We start from the raw sequence: 27,683 nt of genomic DNA on the forward strand, positions 1-27,683 counted from the left end.
AATGAAAAGCGCGCGAAAGGTGGGAGGAAAACAGAGCCAGCGCGAAGGGGGGGGGGGGGGGGGCTGTATTCATGGGCGGCACGTGCGCCGGAATGAAAATTGGCTCCGCTTCTTTTCTTCTCTCTCTCTCTCTCTTCCCGCTTAGTATTCGACGGCGACGGAAGCGCGAGAAACGGGGTAACGCACGACGATCGTTGTTATATATACTATCGTTCTTCATATATTTTATGTCGACAGTTTCACTTGTTCTTTCCCTTCGCGCTTCAACCGTCCGTCCGCCCTTTAACTCACGGAATCGCGGAAGCGTTGCGGCGATTTATAGTTACGGCTACGTGTCGATGGGAGCAAACGTTTTCATTTGGGAAGCGGATCTTACCTCGGCTGGTTAAAATTTTGCCCTTTTTGTTATCTGTACTGTATTTTTTCCCTCCTTTACGCCCACGTTGTCCGTTTCTTTTTTTTTTTTTTCGGATTCTTGCAGATATGAGCTCGCGATCCATTCACGCTTCACACGGCGCTTTTTCGTACATTAATTTAGGGAACAAGTAATAAAGCGGCAAAAGCGAGCTCGAAACTAGCGAGCAGCTAAACAAGGAAAGCTTATGTCATCAGATATGCGCGTTAGCAAGCGGTGGTTTTATTTTGTTGACTGCGCACTTTTTCTCTCGCTTTCCTGCTGCTGTCAACGTTAAGAGTTCTACACAGCATATCTTCGCGGGATTTAAATTAACGCTTGAGATATCACAAAACGATCTAGCTTGTGCATGCACTGCAGGTATCGCTCTAGGCACAGATAAGTAATCTGGAAGCAGACAAGCAACAACTACACACACACACAAACAAAAACGCCAATGTTAAACTACACCGATTTTGTTTTTTTCTCTCCAAGGAAGTTCTTCAGGTAAGCTCCGAAGTGCCAGCGACAAAATCACGGACAAAACTAAGTTATGTAGTGTCCTCAAATTATAAGCGATAAAAAAAAACGAGGAAAGTCACACATTTGCATCGCCTCACGACAGCTGTCAGTCAAATTTTAGATTGTGCACTAGCTCCGTGTGCTGCCTCTAACGAGTGCCAGACACTCCCTGCAGGTTTTTGACTTGTGTCAGACCTCGGCTTATGTTACAGACACCAGATAATTTTCGCTATGCAACGCTCACATTTTGACAGCGCTGACGGCAAATGCACTGCGCGCAAGAAATGCGACTGCGGCACGAACGCCCGACGGCGGCGACCCACACCGGACCGGAAACGAAGGTGGGACTTTCAAATCGCCGCGCAGGTCTCGTGTTTAGTGGCGAAGCCGAACCACTCCGGCGGTCACAACCAAAACAATGCCGCGCCGGACGCGATCCGCACAACAACCGCCGCAAACAACTCTCCGACAGTCAGTGTCACGTGCGGTAGACACTAGCTCCAACCTCGAGCGAGCGACCGGAAATAAAGCGGAGCATCGATCAGCGTTGATAACCTATCAATAGAGACTGGAGATGCACGCATTGGAGAAGTATATCGCTCCTGCACTATCCGGAGAAAACGCCAAGTTTCTGACCGATGGACGTGTCGGCAGTTCCGTATCCAAGAGGGAAATGCAGCGCGCCCACGCGAATAGCGTAAAAAAATTCGCTTACCTTTAAACGTGGTAGATCAAATTCACTCCAAAACCGGACTGAAGAGCGAGTTCCTGCAGCCATCTTGGCCCAAGACGAATGACAACTAATTGGCCACGTGACCACGCTGTTCGTCTTTACTCCTTGCCTCATCTGGCGCTTCTGTTACGTCTATGTTTTCAGTCACAAAATGAATCTACAATGCAAATAAATCAATTTGCATCAAATTTACTGTCTTTAATGCGTATTTAAAACATTCTTTGGAGACTATGCGCAATATTAAGGTTAAGAATATGTTGCACTGCTATGGTGGCTGCGGTCGAGGCTGCGCGTCCGTCGTTACAAGATGGCGGCAGCGTGGAAATGTCGTGATAGGAACAGTTCATTTTTACACCAGTTGTCGTTGCATGGCGACAAATATTGTTCTTCTATTCATACAAGGATGCTCATCGCTGCGTATGACGATTATCTTGTCGCCTGGAGCCACCACCAGCAACGATTGTTTGCTGTCAGCGCAAAAACATTTTCAAGTACAGTTGAACCGGATAATTGCCTGGTGCGCTGATGTTCTGTTTTCTGCTTGTTTCAGTTGATTTTGCGCCATGCAAAGTACACTTGTATATATATAATAATGTACGGTTTGCGCCGTTATTCTTAGCTGTGATCATTACCGGTTAATGTGTATTGTATACAAGTACATTTATGTTTGTCGACCTGCAGGAGTTGCTGCTTTCCAACCCGCCTATATTCGATGTTGACAACGTTCTCGTCAGTTGTACCAAGCACTTGCTGCTCACCGGGCCGCGGGGCATAACCGTTGTAGTGCTACCGAAAACGCCAGCCACTCTGGTGAAAGAGAAAAAGACTTCATGCAGGTGAGGCAATTGTGCTACCGTGTGCATCCAGAATGTGAAACGGCAGATTCCTCGTTGGCGTTGTATAGTTCACGCACGGGCGCGGTAGCGCTGCAGAAGTCGCGGGGCGTCTTTTTCATTGTAGGGTGCTGTTCTCATCACGACGATAGTTTGCATTGTTTACCAGTACTGCTCCTGAAGGGCACATGCAACCGGCAAACGGAGGCCTCAGGAGAGCACCTGAGATTATAATAAAGTAGGCAGCGCGGGATCTCCAGAGCACCCTAAGGCAGGGGGATCAAAGCTGGAAACAGGGCAGTCTGCGGTTTGTGGCCGCCGAGGTGGAGCGTGCTGGGGAGTGTTCGCATATAAAATTGGCTGTCCACGATCAGCCGCTGGAGCCACACGCTCCAGCGTCGGCGAGCCCCAACGCAAGGGCCAGCCCGGGTTCTAGCCTTGATGTTCCCGTTCCCGCTTTGGTGTCCTGGAGGCGCCGCCAATAATACGAAATAATGACACGTTGTTAGAACTAGTAAATAAAAACTATTAAAGAAATATAATTACGCCCAGGCACCAACTTGCGACACAGTGCTACCGCCCCGTGCGAGAATTATGCAACGCCAACGAGGAATTTACCACGTGAAGCTGTAGTCATGTGGCAGGATCAACCTCAAATGTGCATAAAAATGACACATGGAAATGCCGGATATACACACACACGAACAGATTCCTACAAGCTCAAAAGTTTCCGTGTGGCGGTTTACAACTTATCAGGGTTACATTTCTTTCAGGTCGTGGACACTTGGTGAACATTTCTTCCTGTGCCACAAGTCTATTTCTCTCGTCGACGTCGCCTGGCACCCCGACAGCGAGTCTGGCCTCCATGTCCTCACTCTTACAAGTGATAACAATTTGAGGTACGGACGTCTGAAGCCACCATGCAACACGTTTAGATGCGTTAGTCATTTCTTGCTTCGTGACATAAGTTAATTTATTCGTTTCTTTTGGAGTAGTTGACTTTTTTCACTTCGTAGCTTTTTATATGCTTTATAGAAGTTAAACAAGATTCCTGTCACAATGTCTCTGTTTTACCGTATGTGATATGCAGATAAAACAATTTTGTGATTCAGTATGCTCTCAGTTTGCTGCTTGCAACAGCACAGTGCTGCTTGTCAGTAAAATAAGTTGCACTTGGTATGCTTGCATGGTAAGTTGCTCACCACTATAATAATAATAATATTTGGGGTTTTACGTGCCAAAACCACTTTCTGATTATGAGGCACGCCGTAGTGGAGGACTCCGGAAATTTTGACCACCTGGGGTTCTTTAACGTGCACCTAAATCTAAGCACACGGGTGTTTTCGCATTTCGCCCCCATCGAAATGCGGCCGCCGTGGCCGGGATTCGATCCCGCGACCTCGTGCTCAGCAGCCCAACACCATAGCCACTGAGCAACCACGGCGGGTTGCTCACCACTATCAAGAGGTGTATATACCAACCTGTTAGCTCAAATAAATATGAAAATAAACTGTCCTTCACTTAGGCCTGTAGCATGCCAAAACAAACAAAAACCCATAAAGGTGCCTCAAAAAGTAAATTTTGCAGTTAATGAAAAATTTGTCGTTGTTAGGGGGAGTCAAACTCACTACCACCACCCCAACGGGGCAGCTGCTGAACGATCTTGTTAAACGTGTTATCTATTGGTGCTTGGTATTTTTATTAATAAATAGATAACCTTGCACAATCTTGTTGCTACCACATGCCTACATTTTATTGTAGACAATACACATGTGTTATGCTTACCTTTTTGCTTATTTCTGATGCAGTATGCTTAAAGGGGTCATGAGGCGACCAGGGCTTGCTTCTTGTTGAGATATGTACTGTTCTGCTAAGGCATGTACTTGTGCATCTTCCATCTGTAATGCGTAGCCTTCAAGTTGCTGTAAACTGATAAGATTGAAACAAGCATGTAGTTGCATTCACGGCTCGTAGTAAAACAGGATGGGAGCACTTGTCTGCATGGTTTACGTCATATGCTACTATGATTGCACAATATAACTGGTACGTGGCTGTAAATTTACCTGCATCAACCTTATGAATGTTTGCATTTTTCTTAGGCTTTATGACATCGCAGAGCCACAGTCTGCTCAGCTGGTGCTACCAGTTGGTGTTAATCATGGCATCACTGGTACACTCAGTGCCTCTGTTGGAGATGCTGCAGTCAGCTTTGACTTTGGGGACCTCTCCACTGAAGGAAAAGCTCGGCAAGTCTTTGTACTTATGGGAAGTGGAGACATCTACCTGACTCACGTTTCGCCGCAGGATGACAATAGGTATCAGCACAAACATCATTTGAGTTGCAAGCTCTTTCCTGCTGCTGTTCAGAAGTCGCTTTATTCTGCCATTATATGTCTGCTGACATGAGTTAGCTGTTCGTTAGAGACTAAAGCATGTCTGTTGCACAACTACCCACCGTACTCATCGGGGTATTTTTTTTTTTTTTTCCATAGCAGTTATAAAAACGCTTTAGGTGCATTCACGGCACTGGAACTACCATTGTTGTGTAGTCCCACTGACAGCACATGCATTTCTCGCATATGTGGGGCCAGAGTGTCCCCTAGATGCAGAATGCCTTTAGCTTCAAAAATTACAAAGGGAAATACATGTATCGTTAATACTATGTCAATTGGCTCAGTGGCAAAGCAAGGGCACCTTTCAGTGTTGGCATGAGCAATGTGTGAACCCACATTATAAGCACACTGACGTTCCTGCTGAGCTGCTGTACGTATGCTCTTGTCTGAGCAGTAAACATCAAGCTTACATTATCTAGAATTTCATTGGGTGCTGACTAACAGCGGCAATTTCCTGTCAGTCTCATCTCCTACATCATCAAGGTGCGACACCTGCAGTGCCACTGGCAGCACTCGTCACACCAGAGTTGTGAGACGTTTGGAAGCTGCCAGGATGCTGTTTCTTCTGCCCAGCAGGAGTTGTCTTGTCTGCTGCGTTGTGCCAGCATGTCTCGCTCGTCTATAGTTAGAACACCGTCCGAGGAGTTCAAGCACAATGCTAGACCTTGATATCAGTGTTAGTGGTTTGCTCTTCGTTTCTTTTGCTATGTAAAACATTTTTCAACTACTTGGTGTTAAGTACAGCATTATCTTCGGACCTCTGCTGTGTATGCTTCAGTTCTGTCTAGCTTATATTTTATAAATATGGAGGGGGGGGGGGGGGCACCATAAGACTCGTGCACATTGATAAATTGGTACATGGTTTCTATACTTTTCATTGTAACAAGGTCACACCTGCGGCCTGTGTTCGGCCCACTGAGCATGCAGCCCCAAGCAGAGGACAACTATGGCGTTGATGGCTATTCCCTCATCTGCCTGCGAGCTGCTGTCCCAATGTTAGCCATTGCCACTACCGGGGGCACACTTTACCACTGCCTTGCTCTTGGAACACAAGATGTAAGTTGCATATATATTTCACTCTTAACGCATTTGACCCTTAGTGTCTAAAATGAGAGAAGTACAATGTTAAAGGAAGAACGGTAGGAGCACTAAAGACACTGCAAGACAATTTAGAGTGCAATAGCATTTAATTGCATTGTTAAGTGAGTCTTGACAGGTGCTCATGAGGAGCATCTGAAACACATGTGCTGCCCATAAAGTGCCCCATAGTCAGGTAGCATCGATTGCCCTTTGTACTTCACACGAACATTTAAAGGGAAGCTACAGAAAAATTATAAGCTAACAAAGTTGTGGAATTCCACTTCTGCAATTGTGAATAGGTCATTCTTGTTGGGAGTAAATGCTTGTTATTCCAGAAAAGGTTAAAAGGTGAAAGGCATGTGGCAACAGCACTTTTGAATGTTACAGAATGCTGTTGAGGCATCCAGTATGCCTCCAGTTGCACAATGTCACCGTGTAGTTTATGGTGTATACAAAAAACATGCTCAAGTGAAAAAAGCAATAGTTGGCTTATAAATGAATGCCTCTGCATGCTTAGTGCTCTTAACGCAACAGTTAGTATTGGCAATCACATTTGGTGATAGTCATGGTGGCCTTATATCTTTTTCTCTTCTTTTTTGATGACATTTGGTAATTGTTATTGTCAGATCTTCATTTTTCTTGTGCTAAGTACTGTAAAACGTAAGGGGACAAAACGGACACTGGATATGAAGCAGACACGAAGTGACACAGGGGAGCGCAATCTACCAACTGGTTTATTGTCAGATCATATGTAGTCGCAATGCGTCTTCGTGGGCTTTATGATCTGTGGTATGATCTGACAGTAAACCAGTTAGTAGTTTGCACTCCCATGTGTCACCTCGTGTTTGCTTCAAATCCAGAGTCCATTTCATCCCTGTTGCGTCTTGCAGAACTTAGCGCATTAAAAATAAATACACGCCAATAGCCCAATTCATAGCTCAGCTAATTGTCAAATCTGTTGTAAAAAAAAAAAAATCAGGCAATGTTTTGAACTTTACAGGAAAATGTGTACTGTGCACAGGTTTGTACAATGTTCTAAACTTTTCTCGTGCTCTAAAATTAATCTCTCTTTCTAGTGCCATTATCTTGTACCTTTGCTGATAGGTGCACAAAAAGCAGCCATAATTTTTATTTACTGTTTCGTTAATAAAGCAAGTCCAGTGTCTGTTATGCTATGAATACCATGTACACACCATGCCACTCTTTAACCTGGTTTTAATTTACTGAACCTCGTGTTACTGATTGTATGCATGTTTCTACTTCTTGTTTCAGTTTTCACATGGCACAAGGGAAGAGTGCGAGGAGGTTTCATTGTACGTGTTTGAAAAAATTAGGCTGGACTTAACCTTTTCACCGTCTACTGCCGAAGAGGAAATCTTTACTTGCCCAATTCGACTTCACAAAGGTAATTCTACATAGAGAAAAACTGTATTGGATATTGGCATTCTAGTTTTCACTCTAATAATAACTTCTTCAGGTGGTTAACTGTAAATGAAAAAAATATATCTCTGACAGCTTTGCGTAATAAAGTGAACATATCTTACCTAACAAATTTTGTAAATTTCATATTTTACACATGGCATTATCACAATCAGAGCTAAGGAGCAGAGAAAACTGTTGTCAGCATGCAAGGAAAGATATTCTTAACAATGCCAGTATTTATCGTCACTGTCATATCGAGAGCTGTTACAGTGAACATTAAAGCAGCCTAAATTCTGCTGAAATGATTCATTAGCTGTTACGCGGTGCTACAGACCAAACATTGCCAAATAAGTTCCGCGGAAATCTGAGGAAGTTTTGTGAAAGAGAAAGTTTTTCTCATGTCCTGCTGTATTCCGAGTGTGTACATGTTTACGTATGTGCTTGAAATACAGCAGAACATGAGCAAGAACTTAAACATGCAAGATGCTACATTCTCACATAGTCACTATGTCACACATGCTATCAGTTGACTCACTGCATCTGTGAAAAGCCGCATAACATGACCCTAAAGTCACAGTGTCGCTTGACAGGATCGGTGTGTCACAGCATCATATTGCAAGAACAGTGGTGCATGTGCTTGACTAACAACAACTGTAATGGCACCTGGTTGGAAGGCTAAAACTTTCTGGGGTTTTATGGGCCAAAACAATGATCTGATTATGAGGTACATTGTAGAGGGGGTTCCGGATTAATTTTGACCACCTGGGGTTCCTTAACATACACCCAATGCACGATGCAGGAGTTTTTTTTTCTTTTTTTTTTTTTTCACTTCGCCTGCATCGTAATGCGACCACCACTGCTAGAATCAAATCCATGACCTTGAGCTTAACGCCATAGCCACAGGGCTACAGTGTCGGGTGGTTGGAGGGCTCATTTTGAATGATGTGCATGAATACTGTCACTGATAACGAAAGACGCAAGCCTGCCAAGTCTCCCAAATTATCTGCACAATGTATGAGCTTTGAATGTTTTGTACAGTTGTGCAGCTGAAGAAAATGTCGCCAGAAGGTAGCCTTTCCTATCCTCTAGTATGAAGGCCACCATTCTGATGTCAGTCTCAGTAGCCAAGCTGTTATCGCCATTGTTACCATGAAATCACATTGTTATTATTATAGCACCATTCAACAGCTGGAGAATTTGCCGCTGCAGAATGGGTCGCAGCGTTTACAGAATGCAGCCTTGTGAATGGGTGGCTATACATGTGGCCTCCTGAGATCTGCAGTGCTTGTGTCATGCTAATGATCTTGGAGGCCACGCTTAATACCGCATCTGTCTGCAAGATCTCTCAGTACTAAATGGCAGCAGTGGCATTGAGGCCTCCTTGGCCCATGTGTTGGAGATTGTCGAGTGTTTTCTATGCTAGTGCACTCAATGATATACCAAATCTGGTATATCTACCAAATCCAAATATACCAAATCTGAGCTTAACCCCGGCGCCAGGAGACCGGCCTCTAAAACTGGCAAACCTGACGAATCCCAAAAAAGCAGTCTTAACTTCCTTGAGACATCAGCCGAGCTGACAATATCTAGTTGCGATAACCCTTCTCTTGTGACGGTTCTTTGCGATTTAGTTGCTTGTCAGAAAAATGTCGCAAGACATATCCAAAATCAAAAATGCTGTGAATACGTGTTTCAATGCCTTGGAATTGCATGTGGCTGCTCTCGAAACTTCATGTTCGAAGGCACTGTCTGATCAAGACCCTGATCACCTTCGTTCTGAGGCGGTTTGCCTAAAGCGCACTGTTGCCAAACTAACTGCCAAAAACTGCTCACAAAAAAAAAACATAATCCTTCATGGCATACCAGAAGATACCAGTGAGAATCGTGAGACACTGCACACCAAGGTTGCCAACGTTTTCAATAGGCTTGTTCCCTTAACTGTCCGCATAGTGAACGCTTCCATAGGTTAGGCAGAATGCGCTCTGAGCGTTCTCGCCCTATCATTTTAATATTGCTTGATTTCAGCGATAAGCTGGTGATGCTGAAAAATGCTTATAAGCTGAAAGAATTTCCACATGAAGCTTTCCAAAGATTTTTGGTTTAGAGTGCATGCAGTACGTAAAAAGCTATGGGACGCTTCGGTTGAGCAGTGGAATAATGGCTCAGTTATTAAAATGAGGTTCGATCATTTATTTATTGATGCCATATAGATAATGTTCATTACAACTGGGACGGTGCACCAAATAGTTAAGTAATAGCTCGTGGTTTTGATTCCAGAGCAAGATTTCCAAATGTATCATCATCACTAGGTTGACAATCTCGTCCCTCTGCCACAGATCTTGCGCTTTTGAATGTCAGTGCCAGAAGCATGACTGACAAATTTCCACAGTTTCTTCCGCTAGTTTCTTCATGTTCTCCTCATGTTGTATGCATCACAGAAACATTGGCTTCACGAAGATATTCACAACTCAGAATTCACGCCTCCTGGTTACACTGCTGTCCGGTATGACCGTCAGAATAAGAAAGGCAGTGATGTTGCTTTGCTTTTACGTTCAGATTTTAACTTCAAAGTTCTACCAGGTCCTCCCAAGGTAAAATCGGTTTGGTGCAAGTTACTAGTGCATGAGCAGAATTAACAATTTGTGGTCTTTATCGCCGCCCTGATGGCCCTAGTGATTTGTTCGATAATATTTCGCATTTTATACATGACCATAGCCTCGACAGTTCTAACTTAATTGTTCTTGGTGACCTTGTTCCTGGCATTCACTGGCCTTCCTTACATATTCCGCCACTATTGCCTCTATTTGTAGAGAATTAATTACGTTTATTTTTTATTTTTTTGGTCCTATAACCTGATACAATTAGTTGGTAGGTCTATGCGGCAGAACTCCATGCTTGACTTAGTGTTTATCAGTGACAGTCTTGCTCATTTAGGTTTTAGGTATGATATCCTGGAACGAATCTTGAATCATAACATAGTTTTCGTACACATTAACTATCCTATCCCACATGAACGCTTTAGCTATTCCACATTTCATGATTTTAACAAGGCTGACGATATGTCTATCACTGATACTCTGGCAGATAACTTTGACCATTTTTCGTCACTTAGTACCGAATGTCATGTTGGCAGTCTTGTTGATTTTTTTGAGCCGTTAGTAAAATCTTGCATCAATAATTACGTTCCATTAAAAACAAGAAAGATAAGGAATAACCTTCCTTGGATTAACCAGTGTTATGATCGACCTGCCAAGTGTGAGAAATGTTCAGGCATGCATTCCCATGATGAGGTAAGCCCTCTTCCCTGAAAAAGCATCACCCATTTATGCCCTGAGAAGGCACAAAGGGAAGGATGAAGAAGAGAAGACCTGAAGGGCAGGAGCTCATTGACTTCAGAACCTGACGAAGGCACTGATACTTCCACAAATTCCCCAAGTTTTCCAGGAAGACATCGATGACCACAAGACCACGAGGGGTTATTTAAGGCCGTCCTGGCCCCCGTCTTAACCAGAACCACTCGACACTTGGATAGAGTCACTATCATGTACCAATGAAGTGAATGCATTCTTTTGTACTTTTTTGTCATTACCACGATGCCCGCCTTCGTCTTCGTTTCCTGATTCTTGCGGTGAAGACCCACCTCACCCAGTCGAGATCGTATCACCGGGATATCTTGCACCTGGCATGCCGTGTAGGTAGACCACGTAAATCAAAGTATTCTAATCCTGCGCTTCGCGTTTCTTTTCAAAAAGCCAAGAAGGAACTTCGTACACTTACTAAAAATGCTAAAGATTTCTATTTTTCAGTGCAACACCCTGTATTACTTAAATCAAATCCTCGCAGGTTCTGGACATCAATTTTACCTAGTGCAACGTGCAGCACCTCTTTCAAGATTAATGATGCTATTACTTACAACCCCGCCCTAGTTTTGAATCCTTCTAACTTGTACTTCCAATCTGTTTTCACTCTCGATAACCATGTAGTTCCAAAGTTTAGTTGTGATGCACAAACCATTAAATTAGGCGATATTGTAATAAGTTCTGATGGTGTCTTAAACCTCATCTTGAATCTCGACATTAAAAAGTGTACCGGTTCAGATAGTATCCTAAATTCTTTCCTTGTCCTCCCTATGGACAGCTCAGTATCTTACTGTAATCTTCGCGAAATCCTTAGACTTTGGTGAAGTATAAACTAAATGAAAAACAGCCGAAGTCCCGCCTTTGTATAAATCAGGTGATAAACAACTTATCTCTAACTACAGGCCATTATATCTCACACCCCAGTCATGCAAGATGTTAGAGCACATTTTTTTTTCACAAACATATAATCGAATTCCTAAACTCTAATGACATTCTAACATCTGCCCAACATGGTTTCCGTCATGGTTATAGCACTGTAATGCAATTAGTCGATTTTGTTCATGATATCGCTTCTAACCTAGACATAGGTAATCAAGTAGATGCCATCTTTATTGTTTTCTCCAAAGCTTCTGACTCTGTGCTTCATTCTAAACTACTGGTAAAATTAAACGCCATACTCATTCATCCCTGTCTTGTTTCTTCGATATCCAGTTTTCTTTATCGCTCACAGCTTGTTATTTTAACTCAGTGGAATCGACTCCTGTTGACGTTACGACAGACATTCCTCAGGGATCATATTAGGCCCTTTATTTTTTCTAATATACATCAGTAATTTACCTCGTAGCACCTCAACTAAAATCAGACTTTATACAGATGACTGCGTATTTACGAATCTATTAACTCCATTGATGACCACCACTTTCTTGCCCAATCCCTTACGTCTTTCTGCAACTGTAGTAAAACAGTTGTGATGTCATTGCCTATAGACAGAGCCCCCTCTCATTCATTTATTCTCTGGATGGCATCCAACTTAAAAGAGTGTCTCAGTATAAATGCTTAGGTGTCAATCTAGCAGAACATCTTTCTTGGTCTAAACATATTGAATATGTAAATGGGAAAGCCTAAATAAATTTGGTTATTTGTGCTGCACTTTAGCTAAGACCCCGCAATACTATATAAAACATCAATTCACCTTGTTTTAGAATATGCATCTGTCGTTTGGTTCCCCTACAAACAATGTGAAATAAACTCTCTTGATAATGTCGAAAATCTATTTGTTTCATTTGCCAAAATTACAGCTGCAGTTTCTCACCAACACAGGCTCAACAATCTTTGAACATTGAGCCATTACTTTCATGTTGTCACATTGGAGCCTTAAAACCTTTATATGCAATTAATAATTCCACCTCTGGTCTTTCTTATGGTGACTATATCATATTTACTAACACAAATTGTACCCGTAGCTCCCACGCCTTGAACTAACACCTATTTATGCCCATACTAACACATTCAAGTACAGTATTTTTCCACGTACAATAGAGCTTTCGGATTCTCTACCCGGTAACATTTGTTCACTGCTACTAAAAGATTCTATAGCCAGCACTGGTAAGCACTTCGCTAACATGTAAAGCGTCTCTTTTTGATCATTCATCTTTTTATGTATATGTGTGTTTTTAATGTGTAATGCATAGTAATGTACTATAATGTTCCCACTCCTGCTATAGCCCTGTATTGGGCTGCAGTATATGGTAAGAAATAAAGAAATCTGGCAACGGCATAGTTTCATGATGACGATGATCCTTCTTATGTTTCATTGTTTATGATGATTACATTTAGTTTATTTATGATGCTAGTTCAGAGAAAAAGTTCCGTGATAAACATTCAACAGAATTAGTTTAGTTGTTTAAATGAATGGTGCTGTGTTTGACACTTTTTGTTGGCTTTTGCTTGCTTTCACTAGATTAGAGTTCGCCACAACTTGGTATCTCTTTCTTTGCAGACTCCACCAACCATCAACGATACATCTGTGTTCACAATGCTGGTGTGCATGCCGTGGCTGTGCCCTTCATTGACCATCTGCAAGCATTCGCTGAAGATGGTGAGTATTGTATGAGGGTTGATCCAGCAATAAGGTTCCCAAAGAGCTCCAGCCACATGGGGAAATGCGAGGAGAAATCCAGCAACACTGCTGCGCACGGCTTTTCCCCCACTCTTGATTCCCCCCGGCCGCACTTCGCTGCACTGCTCATTCTTGGCTCAGTAGCCGTCCGATATGGAGGTTCCCATTGTTGATCCCGCCAAGTGCGAGAGTCGTTCTGTACTTCGCTTTTTGCACGCCAAAGGAACTCCACCCATGGATATTCATCATCAGCTGACAGAGGTGTATGGCGACAAGTGTATGTCTGTTCAACACGTCCAAAAGTGATGCAGGGAGTTTAGTGCAGGTCTGAATGAAGTCCACGATGAAGAACGGACTCCATAGAAGACCACCGTTTTGGAGGCGGTTATCGAGATGGTCCAATGCAAAGTGCTTTAAGACAGGCGGATCGCCGTCCGGGAACTTGTTGCTCAGATTCGTGGGAGTTCTTACAGTACAGTGGAAAGAGCTCTGACTGAAAAATTGGGGTATCACAAGTGCTGTGCTCGATGGGTACCACGGCTCTTGACATCAGACCACAAGGAGAAACGCCTTGACTGTGCTCGCCAGTTTCTTCAAAAGTGTCAAGACGCTAAGGAAGGATTATTGGACTCCATTGTTACGGGAGACGAAATGTGGGTGTTCCATTTCACTCCCTAAACGAAACAAAAATCCTAACAGTGTCATCACCCAGAGTCACCAGTTGCAAGGAAGTTCAAACAAACTGCTTCTGCTGGCAAAGTCATGGCCAGTGTTTTGGGGGGATCGTAAGGGGATACTGCTGATTGATTTCATGGAACGTGGGACAACAGTCAACTCGGGCAGTTATTGTGCAACTGTCACGGTCTCAGGGTGGTAAACACGACGCAAAGAACGTTTGAGTTAGGAAAAGCCTTTATGGGGCATGAGCATAAGAAAAATACATATATCCAAAAAGCACGCGTTGCCGACCCAATGGAAAAACACCAACAAACGACAAACTATATACAAAGCTAGCTAATCGAAAATATTGTCTTAAGTCCTCGCACACGACGTATTATGAAGTTGAAAATATTTACATAAAGTCTATCAATGTGGCCATGCCACTTCGTCGTCGCTGCTTCCGACGACACGTCGTTGGGCCCACCGATGCGTCATAGACTCGATGCCGCTGTGTCCGACGTTCGTTCCACAGTTGGCCTGGTCAGGGGGTCAGAAGGGTGGAGTGACCTAGGCGCCTGAATCGCCCAGTCAACTCCGCAAGCTGCGGATTGTAGCCGCAGGGAATCTGGGAAGCAACGCCGTCAGCCTGTAGCTGAGGCTTCCAGTGGGAGGTCCACTCAGCTCGCGGGTCGTGGCCGCAGCAGCTGAACGACTGCTTCCACTGGGTTGCCGCCGTCTCTGCGATCCGCCCGTCCTCTTCAGCCTCCAGCCCCTTCTCCTCGCCTTCGTCCCAGAGCGTAGCTGGGTCACCCTCTTCGGCTACTTGTCCCTTCTCCCATTGGCCACGTAGCTGCGCGTGCACTTTTGCGCTTCTTCTTCTGCTTTCATATTGTATTCTTTTTATTCATACGCTCTTATTTTCTGTCTCTTTTCTTCTTATGTTCTGCTTTTTCTTCTTTCTTTCTTCCTTTATTGACTCATGACAGCAACACTAAGAAAACTCAGGCGAGCTATTGAAAACCACCAGCGAGGACGACTGGCAGCCAGTGTAACGCTGCTTCCCGACAACACCCAACCTCACGTCTCCCGTCAAACCCAGGAACTTTTGACAAACTTTGGGTGGACTGTCATGCCCCACCCACCATACAGTCCAGACCTCGCGCCTAGTGATTATCACTTGTTGCCCAAGTTAAAGGAACATTTGAGTGGACAACGCTTCTGGAGCAACGATGAAGTCAAAGAAGAGGTGAAACGCTTCCTCAATGGGTTGGCGGCAGAGTTCTACGTTATTGGGATACAGAAATTGGAGCACGGTCTACAAAAATGCATACAAAAAGATGGCCATTATGTAGAAAAATAGAGCAATGTTTCATCTTTCCAGTGATGCAAATTTTTATGAGAATAAACAATGTTGTCTATTTCTAAAATTGATGGGAACCTTATCTCTGGATCGACCCTCGTATAATTAATTTATTAAGCTACGTATGCTTAGTCTCTGGTGGCCTTTTACCCATATGTTCTAGAGGTTTGTTGTTTTTAGTTGGACCTTGTTATTTTCCTCTCTTCGAGAAGGTGTACTATGAACAGAACCTAATTAAGGCAAATGTTTTTCAACAGAGAAGCAGAACTGTCTGCACACTATGTGGCTTTCAGAGAATAACAACATGTACATCTGATGGCCGAATACATAATGCAAGTACATAAAAGAAGTGCATTTGAAATGCTGGAATACAAATATCCTAGTAGTGTATTGCTTACTGTAGTGTCATTCTGAATCTTTTAGTTTGCCTAGTGTGATATGCATAGATTGTTCCTCGTGCAAGCTAATTGAAGTAATGAGTATGCACTGTGCAGAGAAAGAAAAATGAGCTGTGAAGTTTCCTGGTATGATCACAAGGACACGCAGTAACTTGTCTTCAATGAATGTGACCAGTTCAGTTGAAACATTCCAGTATAAAGTGAGTGCTGCCAAATACCAGTGCTGATGTTATTCAGACTTTGCTTTTGACATTGTTATGGTGCAACCAGAAGCAATGTCTATTGCAAATGCTGTGTTTTGCCTATTAATTCTGTTTTTATTGTAATTTAATGCTTTTGCCATTAGAGAAGGAAAAGAATTCTTGTCCTTAGCAGCATTCAAACTCATAACTTTTTGATTGTGAGAACGGTGCTGTAAACGGAGTTCCACTGAAGTGATTGAGTAGTAAGAGCATTTTATGGCAGCTTGACAAACTTGTACCAAGGCAATCAGACATGTCTCGTGCATGCGTCGTGGAAGGCTAGACTCTGGTGTTGCAAGCACTGGAACACAATGCACAATAGTGAAGAGACATATTAGTTAAAGTGCCCCTCACTAGGCCCCATAGCAGATTTTGGTTGTACACTGGAAGTTGTTATGTGTCCTCTAGGGAGTGTTCTGCCACAAAAATTTTTCAAATTGGCTCATTATCCAGATAGTAATATTTCAGTGAGACGAACCGATGATTTCAGCAGGCGGGCTCCACTGCCAAGCAAGATGCTCTCTCCACTTGTCCCGTCTAGCCCTCGCAAGCGAAATTACTTCCCTGCGTTCTCCCATACCAGACCTTGAGGATCGCGTGACGCATACGTCACAGGCCCCGCCTTCACTTTTTTCTTTTTCCCGGTGCTATGCATTTCCACTGACGGTGTCGTGTGCGAACTGCTGTCTTGTTCGCCCAGCGCACAGTTTTGCGCACTATGCACAAGGAAACATGACTAGTGGTATAATTCAGTGCTACATAAATACTGAGGCAGAACAAGTGGATCGCAGAGCATGATCACGTGCTGGAGCACGGTGTAAAATGGCATAGTTTCAGTACCTACGCACGTGACCGCACGACCGTGGGAACAAGCAGACGAAGCGGAAGTACATTCCTATTCCTTCGATGCGAAGTAAAACATAAAACACGCAGACATTCCATTTGTGTGTTCTATTATTACTCTAAACTTCAATTCATCAATTAAAGCAACAGATCGCACAAATGACAGATGTTGTCTTGAATAATTCTCGAAGTCACGTGTCACCACGAGCAGCGTCACACTGCGGACACGACTACGTCACCGTTCAGCTTGGAGCGCGGCGGCCGCGAGGAGAAGGAAAACCTACGTTCGGTATGAAATTTCAGGTCTTTCCACGTTGCATAGCGATGTAATACTTTGCAGACACTATCATTATCGCTCAATGTATGTTCTGCGCTTGTCAGCTTAAAATGGCCAGACCTGGTGAGGGGCCCTTTAAAGTGTATAGCCAGATTCCTTATATATTGAATGATAAACATGAAACACTTGTTAATGAGAAAGGTAGCAAATGAGCATTATGTGTGCATTGTGATGTGTTGTGTAAATACGTTCACCAGAGGAAACATTGACTCACCTTGGCTATTGCAATTACATATCACTCACTCTGTAAAGCGAAGCGCCTCATAGTTTTCTCTAAACACATACATATTTGGCCAAAGCACAAATTGCATCATCACATATCTATTAAATAGCATGATGCACAGATACCAGGTTTGGTAGGTAGCTTGCAAAGGTTCGTTATAAAACATTGCAAAATACTTTTAATAGACTAACTGCAACAAAATTTTACTTTGGCTGAATTGGTTATAGATGATTAGTGTATATAATTGAAGCAACCTTGGCAAAGCTCAGTGGCTGGTATTTGTATACTTTTCTGATTAGCAGCCCTTCCATCAGCACCTGAGCAGGTGATGCTTGCACTTTGTGGTTAGTGGAATACCTGTTTAATTCAACTGCTCTTTTCTACTGCAACCTTTTTCTGATTTTTAAGAATCTTCTTGTGGGCAGCTCCCTTAAATTGTGTACCTTACTTCTCTGTTGTTGAAGCAGCCTTCCAGGACGGGGGTTACACGAATCATGTAAAAGTGAGCGCATGGTGTAAGCAATAAATTCCAGAATTTGGTCAGGTGTAAAAGACTCGTGAATGACCATCTGAGCATGGCAATGACGTATCTCAGTGATGCTGAAATAATCTTATTTGCCCCATTTTCCGTTTTGCTCATCGTAGGCACCATAAATTGGACTTCAATTAATTTTGCTTTGCCTGAGTAGGTGGCCAACAAGCTATGTGGATGTTGTTTCTGAGAGTCCCTTTTCGCTTGTACTCTACAGACACAGCCATGCAGATGGTGTCACAGCTGCACACTGAAACATCCATAGTAGAGAGCCTGTTGTGCACTCGTGCCTTGGCCAGCAGCAAGCCTGCACCTCCTATTGGGGTAGCTGTGGTACCGGGACACCCAGGACCACTACTGATTGTTCTTACGGCGGCCTGGAAGCTGGTCACCATAACGCTTATGTAAGTTGGCATTACTAGCTCAGTTCAAGACAATATTTCTGAAAGAGCAGTACATACTTCATTTTGCTTGCCCATTGGGCCTGTAGGGTTCAGAGTTTGCCTTTTCTGAAGCAATGTATTTTATATGGCTGGCATCTAGGGTGTTTTTTTGCAAGCGTCAGCAGTTTCTTCAAGTGAGCTCATGGTTTCATCAAGAGGACCAGTCTCAAGCTTATGCTGACGGCCCGATTTTCTGGGCGCGTAGTAGTAGCTCAATGTGCTGTGCTTTGCTTTATTACTTTAGTGTTGCAAAACTGTTGTTTGCTTCAATTAGTAATTTGGTGAAAGCGATGGGCAATGTTTGGCGAGATATCACGGGATCCTTGCTGAAGCATGTCTGATGCTACCCATCATAGTTGAAAGGCACACTAAAGAGACACTAGCACTAGAAAGGAATGTATCAACATTAAAATGAAGAAACATTAAAGAAAGGAATTTAATATCAAATTAAAATGTCTTATGTTTCCCTGCCTTCATACTTGCCAAGTACCATCCTTTTATGTATGAGAACCTAGGGGTAAATCTAGTTTTGATACATTTCCCAAAATGCGTAAGCTGAGTACACTTCTTTGCTGCATGGAAACTGCAGGCAGGGTTACCAGAGTTACTTGCCAGCCCTGCTGTCCCAGAGCCAACAAAACACACCGCTGACAAGCAAGCAGGGTGCCAGCAGCAGTCTGGTGGCTCACGTGCAACAGCTGTTGGATGGTCACAGCCTCCCTACACTCGCGCAAGCGGCTGAGGATTGCACACCTCAGCAGAGCCTCGAGCTCCTACTGACTGCCACACAGCGCATCCGTGAGCAGTGGATCCAGAAGCTTGAGGCTTGCCAGCTACTCATTGCACGGAGGTGAGAACACTGCACTAAGGGGCGCTCCTGTTCAGTCATATTTTCTGCAGGTTGCGCCAGAGCAACAGTACTTGGAGAGAGCTGTTTTCTGTTGGTGAAGTTGGTGATTTGTACTGTGCAGGATATGCACTAGAAGCCATGGACTGGGATTAAGACACGCATAAAGCACCTCTGTATGTGTCTTTATGTGCACCCTACTTAGTGCATAAACGAGAAGAAAGGGGGTTAACCAAGGGGCCCGATTTTTTATTAGTCATATCATAAGGAGCCAACAAACACTGACACCAAGGATAACATAGGGAAAATTACTTGTGCTTAATAAATGAAAATAAAGAAACCATAAATTTATGGAAATCAAAGTAGATGAAAAAACAACTTGCCGCAGGTGGAAACCGAACCCATAACATTCACATTTCGCGTGCGATGCTCTACTAATTGAGCTACCATGGCACCATTTCCCCATTAACTTTCTTGGGTATTTATATGTCCTAGTAGAACCCTGGGAGTGTTAGCCAGTGCCACCATCACATACCTTGGCGGCGGACTTAGTGCATGTCTTGTAGCAAATTCCCACTTAACATTACTTCATTTATTGCGTCCAGGTTTCATGTCACATTGAGATCGAAAAGTCTTGCTGTGCAGTTGATTGGCTATTTACCTTCAGCAATGGCTCAGAGGGGCTATGTCGTTTTGCTGCTGTGCACAGGATAAGCCCTGGCCTTAGCAGTTCCATTCCACTAGGGACAAAATGCAAAAAGCTGCCTTGCACCGTGCTCTGTGTGTGCCTTATGGCGACTCTGCATTAATACAAAGAGTACCATCCGCCGCGAGTTCAAGCTTAGTAAGCATCAGGGCCAGCTGTGGTCTCTTGAATAGTCGTGTGCCACAGTGCTGCACACGAGCGACAAGCAGAAGAACCGAGGGGTCTGATTTGTGTTAATCACACACAAATAAAGCCAACGGACAAAGAATCCAAGGAAAACGCTGTGCACATGCACTTGGCCTCCGAAGAAAACCAAGCACTGTACCATGAGAAACACAGTAGTGCTCAGGCTATTGAAGAAGAGGTTTATCGCCATGCAACCTCTGGTGATAAACGATGCTGCACAAATACCCAATCCTTGGTGGCACAGCAGGCAAAGGCCCCTGCGCACAAGGGTGAATGCACTAAAAGGGCACGGCTGTACTGCATGCTTTCACTAACCAAAGAGACTGGTTGTGAGAGAATAGGGCAACCTGCATCAGTGTTCACCGCAAGTGAGTGCACCCCAACGTAGTACAGTGGACTCTGGTTAATCAAATTTTTCAGTGAATACAATTTTGACTGAAGGTCTTGCCCTGTGCCCATACATTTCTGTGAGCCCAAGCTTTTGTTATTTCTATCTTGAAATTGGCCTTTGCCAGATGAATCAAACTTGGCTGGTCAGCACACACGTGCCTGATCCCATTAGTGACCCCAATGCTGACTCCCATCTTGGTAGTGCTTAAGGTGCAGCGAATGCGCTGAACACACATAATTGTCCATCGAAAATGCCTATCACTGGCCTGAAACAGAAAGATTTTAAAGCAAAAATGGTAGCTCACAATGAATTATTACAGTATTTACCCGATTCTAATGTGCACCTTCTTTTGTGTGTGTGTGCGAAAATTTGTTCGAAGATTACCTGTGCGGTACAACTTTAAATGAAACCAAAATCGCGTTTGTGCATTTTTGGTTTCCATCAAAAGCCTACCGTCAGAACCAGGCTGGCCAGCATCATTGCCGTTGCCATCACAAGATGGTGACTATGGATGGCAAGAGAAAAACTTCTCGGATATCATGACAACAGTGCACTACTTTTAGTACTATTATGGAATTGCATTGAAATGATAAGTTGTTTTACATGTTAAGCCAATGGCAACAAGTCATGTGTGTTTTCAGTGTTCCGGAGAATTGCATGCATCGCAGGACGGACTAGTGAAGTAGTTAGTCTAGGCGTGAGCCACCATACCGTTTGTGATTATTGTGGAGTTGGATAAATAAAGAATATTGAGCATGCTATTGACCATTCAGAGGACAACACGTTCCTGTTGACGTAATAGTTCTGCAGAGACCCGCAAGGTGGAAAGAAGTAATTAACCCTTTGAGTGTCGAATTATTTTGAAAAAGCTTTCCCAGGTGGTCAAATTACTTTATTGCCGATCTTGAATCCACAGAATCTATAAAGCCGGAAATAAATAGTAAAAAAAAATTAGGAACAGTATTTTGGTGTCGGCATCACTCAGAACTGCAAAATGTTCAATAGTATTTCAGAGTGTGGTACTCCTTGAAACACGGGTCTACGCACAGTGCCTTATTGCAGTCTGCACACCTAAAACGCGTGTCTGTTCTCCTCTTGGAGCGACGAGTTGTATTGGCACACACATGACATATTCTCTGCATGCGGCTGCCTTGGGCAGAGGTCTGAGGCACCCTCTCGCGTAAGCACGTTGCCGCAGAGAGCGAGAATACCTCGTGAGCGGCGGTGATAAACAAGCTAAGAGCAGCGGCAATCAAGATAGAAATCAACTTTCGCCGCCCCTGCAAGAGAGTGCCGACAAAGAGAAAAATCACGTTTTGCGCGCCTCCGTTGCGATCACGCGGCGCAACCGAAACCGCGTTGCCGCTGAGAGCGAGACTACCTCTCGAGCAGCGATGATCAACAAGCTAAGAGCAGTGCCAATAAAGATAGAATTCAACTTCCCCAACCCCTGCAAGAGAGTGCCGACAAAGAGAAAGATCACGTTTCACCGAAACCACCGAAACCACAAAAGGGGTGTTGCCGCAGTCTGCGCGACGCGCTGAAGCTAGAAATCAGTTCTTTTTATCTCTGCAAGAAGATAGCGCAAACTTCAAATGCTTCTTGTAAGTCCTAAGAGGTGGCAGCGCCTTCCAGTAAGCACGCATCATCATCATGGCGCAAAATTTCAAATGGAGGGTCGAAACCGTACCCGTACGGCAAAGACCTTACAGGACAGAAAACCACCGCCGTACATATACGGCAAAAACCTTCAAAGGCTTAATAAAGCGAAAATGAAACATCCACCTAATCGTAGCTAAGTGCTATGAAGGAAACCCATACGGGTTCCTCGAAAGAAAAGCTTCGCAGTTAAAGAAAAATTCGACCTGGTCTGGGACTCGGAACTCGGGACCACTGCTTTTCCGGGGCAGCTGCTCTGCCATCTGAGCTAACCAGGCGGCTAGCAGATGACAGGCGAAGTCGAATTTCTCAACAACTCGGAAGCAAAGGCAAGAGTTTGACATAATATGTAGTTCTGCGGAGACCCGCAAGGTGGAGAGAAGTAATTAATAAAGGGAAAATGAGACATCCACCTAAACGTGGCTAAGTGCTACAAAGGAAACCCATACGGGTTCCTCGATAGAAAAGCTTCACAGTTGAAGAAAAATTCGTCCTGCTCCAGGCCTCGACCTCGTCCTGCTCCGGGACTAGTGGTTGTTCATATGCAATGATAAAGTGCTGTCTGAAAGTAATGACGATAGACATTAAGTAAATAAGTTCGCTTTCTGTAAAGGTAAGGTTTACTGGTTTCATCTTTTTCTTATTGCCAGGATTAGAGGCATGCTGTTTCTTGCTGAAGATTAAGCTTACATTCGGTTTGTGCTTTGTTTAGGAGCTCTAGTATAATTTCTACACTAGTGTTCTACTTTGAACCCATAAAAAGTGGGTACGTATACAATACCGGGACATGTTATCAGGCAAATGTACTATCAAATGAATCAGCGGTGTGTTTCTATGATTTTTCTGCCTCTCGTTTCATTTGGTCCATTGGATAATTCGACCAATTTCATTGGTCCCATTAGATTCGAATTAATGGAAGTCGACTGTACTGCCATGTATGAGTACTAAGAACTGCTCTTTGGATTAGCATTTGGGAAAAGACCATCCAAGGTACACGCCATGTAGATTAGCTCAAGTCTGAGCACTTCCTCAAGGGGCCATAGAGAGGAGAGGAAAAGAGTGTGTGGACCTTGAACTTCCCTGAAGATGTTTTCTTTGTACTCATTCTTAGTCATACATGCCACATGTGGCTGGAAGATTGAGGGCTCAGGCTCGATTCCCATCAGCAGAGATTCAGTGGAAACAGTCCACTGGATGAGCGTACGCATTTGGGCTGGTTGGTTCATGATTACGAGCAATAAAAACAGCGCTAAACGACAGGACGAGTGAAGGGACACTGTTGTCTGTGTCTGTTGTGTCTGTTGTGTCCGTTGTCTGTGTCCCTTCACTCGTCCTGTCGTTTAGTGCTGTTTTTATTGCTCGTAGTCCACTGGATCTTCCAGTGCAAAGTGATAGCACAGCCTGTCCGACCCCTAAGCAACCAGATGGCATTGCGATACGGTTTCTTGAAGAAAAATAAATACAGGTAGTCTGTGCTTACTTACTGGTTGTGTTTGCATTTTCCTTTTTGGTTCTTTCATTGGTATACTTTTTACAACCAGTGGTAGCACCAAAATTTTTCTTTTGGATGTGGGGAGGGGGGAAGCAGAGTATAATTATCCATTTTTGTTGGGAGTGCAGAAGGGCACTTCTTAGTGCTAGAGGGGTATAGGGGGGTATGAGAAAATATGGGCCCCTGTTTACAACAGGGTATAAATGTTTCTTTTGTGGCAGAGTTCAGGCTGCTCACGATCAAAGGGATCTGCAGCTGGAGAAGTTGAGTGCTCTGCTTGAAGAACTGGGAGTACTTCAGCAACGTGACAAAACGCTGAGAACCAGATATGAAGCCCTGTACTCCACACAGCAGAAGCTTGTGAAAAGGTAGGCTTATCTTATATAGTTTATTGCTGAAGTTTCTTGGAAAGAAAAGTGTCCTTGTGTTTTCCCACTTACTGTCTTCATCTCTTTATGCCGTTGTAAATGTGAATAATTCCAGCTGCGGTGTCAAAACTTGAAGTTGTAACGTCCTAGGTGTGTGGCCTGTGGCATCTGACAATAAACGTCTCTTAACTTGCAGTCTCTATTGTGTGATAAGTTAAACAGTGTAAAACAAATGGAATGCAGAAATCACAGATAAACTATTAGGGTGCAGAACCAACTAGGCCTAATTTTTGCCTTAGTGCCACTTGATATACTGAGTATGTACTGGGTCTCCCAAGTAACTTGAGCCAAACTTTTAAGATGTGCAGATGCCACATCGCTAGACAGAACCAAGGTAATGTTGTTTGCCGTCACTTGGAGATACTCACATTATTTCTTGCATTCTGCCTAATCACATAATTAGTGTTAATTAACCCTTTCAGGGTCGATTTTTTTCGCAATATGCGACCGCCCAAGGTCAATTTTTTGTAATGCAGGTTCCAATTCTTCTGAGAAACCTATTCCGAAAAAAATTTATCGTAATTTTTCTGGGGTGACCGTAAAGTCAGAAAAAAAATATTTTGCATTGGTATATATGTACTGTTTATTCATGAATAACAACAATTAAAGAAGGAAATAAACTTATAAGAATTAAAAGTTTGATGTATCGTTATACACATAGTTCAAGGCTTAGGAAAGGCGCACACGAGAATATTTCGCAGGTCTCAAATGTTCCTGCTCTTACACTAATAGTTACGTCCGTAGCATAATCGAACTGCGTGAGTGAGCGCACTCAAGAAAACTGTGTGGTTGTGTGCCAGTCAAAAAAGCAAAATGTGTAACAAACTTCTGCTAATCTTCATCTTATTGCCAACCAGAGGCGATTAGTTCCCGCGAGTCTCCAAAAAAGGAAAAGGAAACGCATGCACGGCGGCATCCTTCCTATGCGCACCCCAGTGAGCACTAAACAAATGAGAAACAGGCGGTCGCCTTTTGAGCGATTAGTAACAAAATAGCCATCAGTTTTGCGAGCACAAGAAACCGAAACCGCCGCCCGCCCACCAGCGCGCCAACGCGCGAGCGGTAGTATGTAGACGCGCCGGAGCAAACTAGTTCTAAAACAAACCATGCAACGAAAACCGAGAGAGGGTGGTGCGAGAAAAAAAAATCCCTGTATTCCCACATAGTGGCAGCACATGCCAGGAAAGAAAAAGGTAGGAAATTTGCTCGCTTTTCAAGCGTACTGACAGCGCAGTAAATATATGGCATCGACCATTTTGGACTTGTTTGCGGCTCTGTATATTTAGGTAATTGACCCTGAAAGGGTTAATCAATCAACATCTCAGATATTATAATTAGATTAAAAGCATCAGTGAGAAAATTGTAGAGACACAAGTGCCTTGAGTGGCCAATCGCGCTGCAATTTTGCATGTGCACTTGAAGAAAACACTTTTATGTAGCACATATTGAGCAACCGATAGCTGTATCGGGAGCTTTTCATGTTGCTCTTATAATTTTCTCATGGACACTTTCCATATAGTTATAATATTTGAGAAGTTAATTAATTAAGACTAATGATGTAATTAGGCAGAATGTAAAAAATAATCCAAGTATCTCCAAGTGACACCAAACAACATTACCGTGGTTCTGCCCAGCTACATGGAATTTGCATATTTTTAAAGTTTGGCTCAAGTTACGTGGGACACCCTATATTGTGACAAATGACAAAAATGCAACAAAATATTGTGACCTGTCTTGAATAACGACGGTTCATTTTAAAAAAAATATTATATACATTTTAAAGATATTCCTCATTCAATCTTTGTGATAGGGGTGTGCAAATATAAAGGATTTTGAATACGAATCGAATAATATGCACATGCATTGATTAGCAAGTTGGCTTATTGTAACATGATGTTGAAACATTGCAATTACATTGTAATTGGTAAAAAAAATTGAACTAGCAAGTCGTTATGCTAAAAGATTGTGTATTTGGCTCATGTTAGCTTTGGAAAATTGAGTAATTTGCGCCAGTTATCTGTTCCCACCAACCTGTGCCTTATTATACCACATCAGTTTTCCGTAAACCCAGAGGCGTTTGACACTCCGTCACTGATTGCATCTCATGTCAAGTAATAAGCTCAGAATTGGGGGTGGAACTTGTAAAAGAGTGCACCCTCGCTGTTCGCAAACTCGTGTCCCTTGCTACTGAGAGGCTGGCTTTTCTGCAAAGCTTAGACGTCCAGTGGCTAAGCCGGTTCTGCAGGCGAAATTTCGCCAGCAGCATGAAATTACTTATGTCTCGTTATAACGAAGTCGAAAGGGCGCTAAATTTTGTTCGTTATAAGCGTTAGTTCGTTATAGCCACTGACTAATAATTTGAAACTAATTTATTGCACACGAGCGTGCACTTACTACAGGTAAGCCATCGCCGAGGTGTCAGCTCCCGTCGCGGCCGAGTGGCTGCGTCTGCGGCAAGTGCTAATCGTCCTTACCGATATCGCACACAGGGACAAACTGGAATCAAACACATAAGAACTGATTTTATTGCCTTCCATGTAGATGGCACGAACCTTTCATGTTGACGGCGCAAAATAATCGGTTATGCTTCGCTGCTGTGTGTTCCTTAACCGAAGGATGGTCTTCTCAGCAGCAACAGCTATCTCAAGCCCATCTGCACCGTCTTAGTGGCAGCCGAAGTAGTGGCGCAGCAAGTACACCGCGTCCAGTGCCTGGGACGATGTCAGTACGTCGTAAGCACAGGGTGGAGTGTCGTTGTTCCCTGCGGCACTTTCATCGTCGCTTCCTTCATGCTCCCAGGTAGCAAGCACAAAGTCGTCGTCTGTCAGCTCCTCCATTGCCAGAACGTCGGCATCCACGCTCACGTAGTCGCTGAAGGTTTCACCTTCACACGCGACACCGGCATCGTGGAGCACCCTCTAGGACGCTAGGGCTTCGTCTGATACAGCGGCACCATTAGGTAGGGCTATTCGGTCCATTGAGTTGCTTTCGTTGGCAGCAAATGATGCACGTCGAAAGCAGTTGGCGATGGTGCTGGCTGTCACGTTCATCCATGCCACATTAAGCATCTCTATTGCCATATGCAAATCGGCCTTTGTGTCGCAAGTCAATTGCATGTTTAACAAAAGTCGGTCTATCCCCCGCTCCCGGTATCCTGCCTTAAATGACATTATCACGCCTTGATCAAGGGGCTGTATCACTGCCGTGCAGTTTGGGGGCAAGAACCGAGGTTCGATGTTCATCGGTGCAGCATTGGTGTGGTGGGCAGCACAGTTGGCCAAGAAAAGGCATATCTTGCGATTCTACCTCTTCCAACTTCTCGTCCCAGTCATGCAGCCATCTCGCAAAAACTTCCCTTGTCATCCAGGCCTTCCAGTTTGATAAGTACTTTGGTTGAAGTCGCCTCTTTGCTTTAAAGCATCGTGGCGACATGCTTTTTCCTATCACCAAAAATGGCATCTTCTCTGATCCGTCCATATTCGTACAAAGGAGCACAGTGACACGAACCTTACTATGTTTCCCACTGCGACAGAGCTCATCTTTTAAAGATGGTTCTTCTGTGGTAACATTTGGTATAAGA

The 27,683-nt window shown here is 43.8% G+C and overlaps 2 protein-coding genes across 2 annotated transcripts in view; one reads left to right on the top strand and one right to left on the bottom strand.

Annotated features, from left to right (window-relative positions):
- The window catches only part of LOC126520769 (protein CASP-like), a 281,047-nt gene extending 279,351 nt beyond the window's left edge, over positions 1 to 1,696 (bottom strand). Inside the window, exon 1 of the mRNA XM_050169549.2 lies at positions 1,632 to 1,696. Within this exon, the coding sequence (XP_050025506.2) occupies positions 1,632 to 1,694 (63 nt within the window). The 5' untranslated portion in view covers positions 1,695 to 1,696. The remainder of the gene's footprint in view (positions 1 to 1,631) is intronic.
- Positions 1,697 to 1,934: 238 nt separating this feature from the next.
- The window catches only part of LOC126519799 (nucleoporin 88-like), a 34,800-nt gene continuing 9,051 nt past the window's right edge, over positions 1,935 to 27,683 (top strand). Inside the window, exons 1-10 of the mRNA XM_050169107.2 lie at positions 1,935 to 2,166; positions 2,331 to 2,485; positions 3,256 to 3,381; positions 4,582 to 4,797; positions 5,763 to 5,931; positions 7,228 to 7,360; positions 13,237 to 13,335; positions 18,169 to 18,355; positions 18,984 to 19,244; positions 23,897 to 24,043. Coding sequence (XP_050025064.1) covers positions 1,957 to 2,166; positions 2,331 to 2,485; positions 3,256 to 3,381; positions 4,582 to 4,797; positions 5,763 to 5,931; positions 7,228 to 7,360; positions 13,237 to 13,335; positions 18,169 to 18,355; positions 18,984 to 19,244; positions 23,897 to 24,043 — 1,703 coding nt within the window. The 5' untranslated portion in view covers positions 1,935 to 1,956. The remainder of the gene's footprint in view (positions 2,167 to 2,330; positions 2,486 to 3,255; positions 3,382 to 4,581; positions 4,798 to 5,762; positions 5,932 to 7,227; positions 7,361 to 13,236; positions 13,336 to 18,168; positions 18,356 to 18,983; positions 19,245 to 23,896; positions 24,044 to 27,683) is intronic.

This window comes from Dermacentor andersoni, chromosome 3 (assembly GCF_023375885.2).
Source record: "Dermacentor andersoni chromosome 3, qqDerAnde1_hic_scaffold, whole genome shotgun sequence".
In the NCBI taxonomy this organism is placed as follows: Eukaryota; Metazoa; Arthropoda; class Arachnida; order Ixodida; family Ixodidae; genus Dermacentor; species Dermacentor andersoni.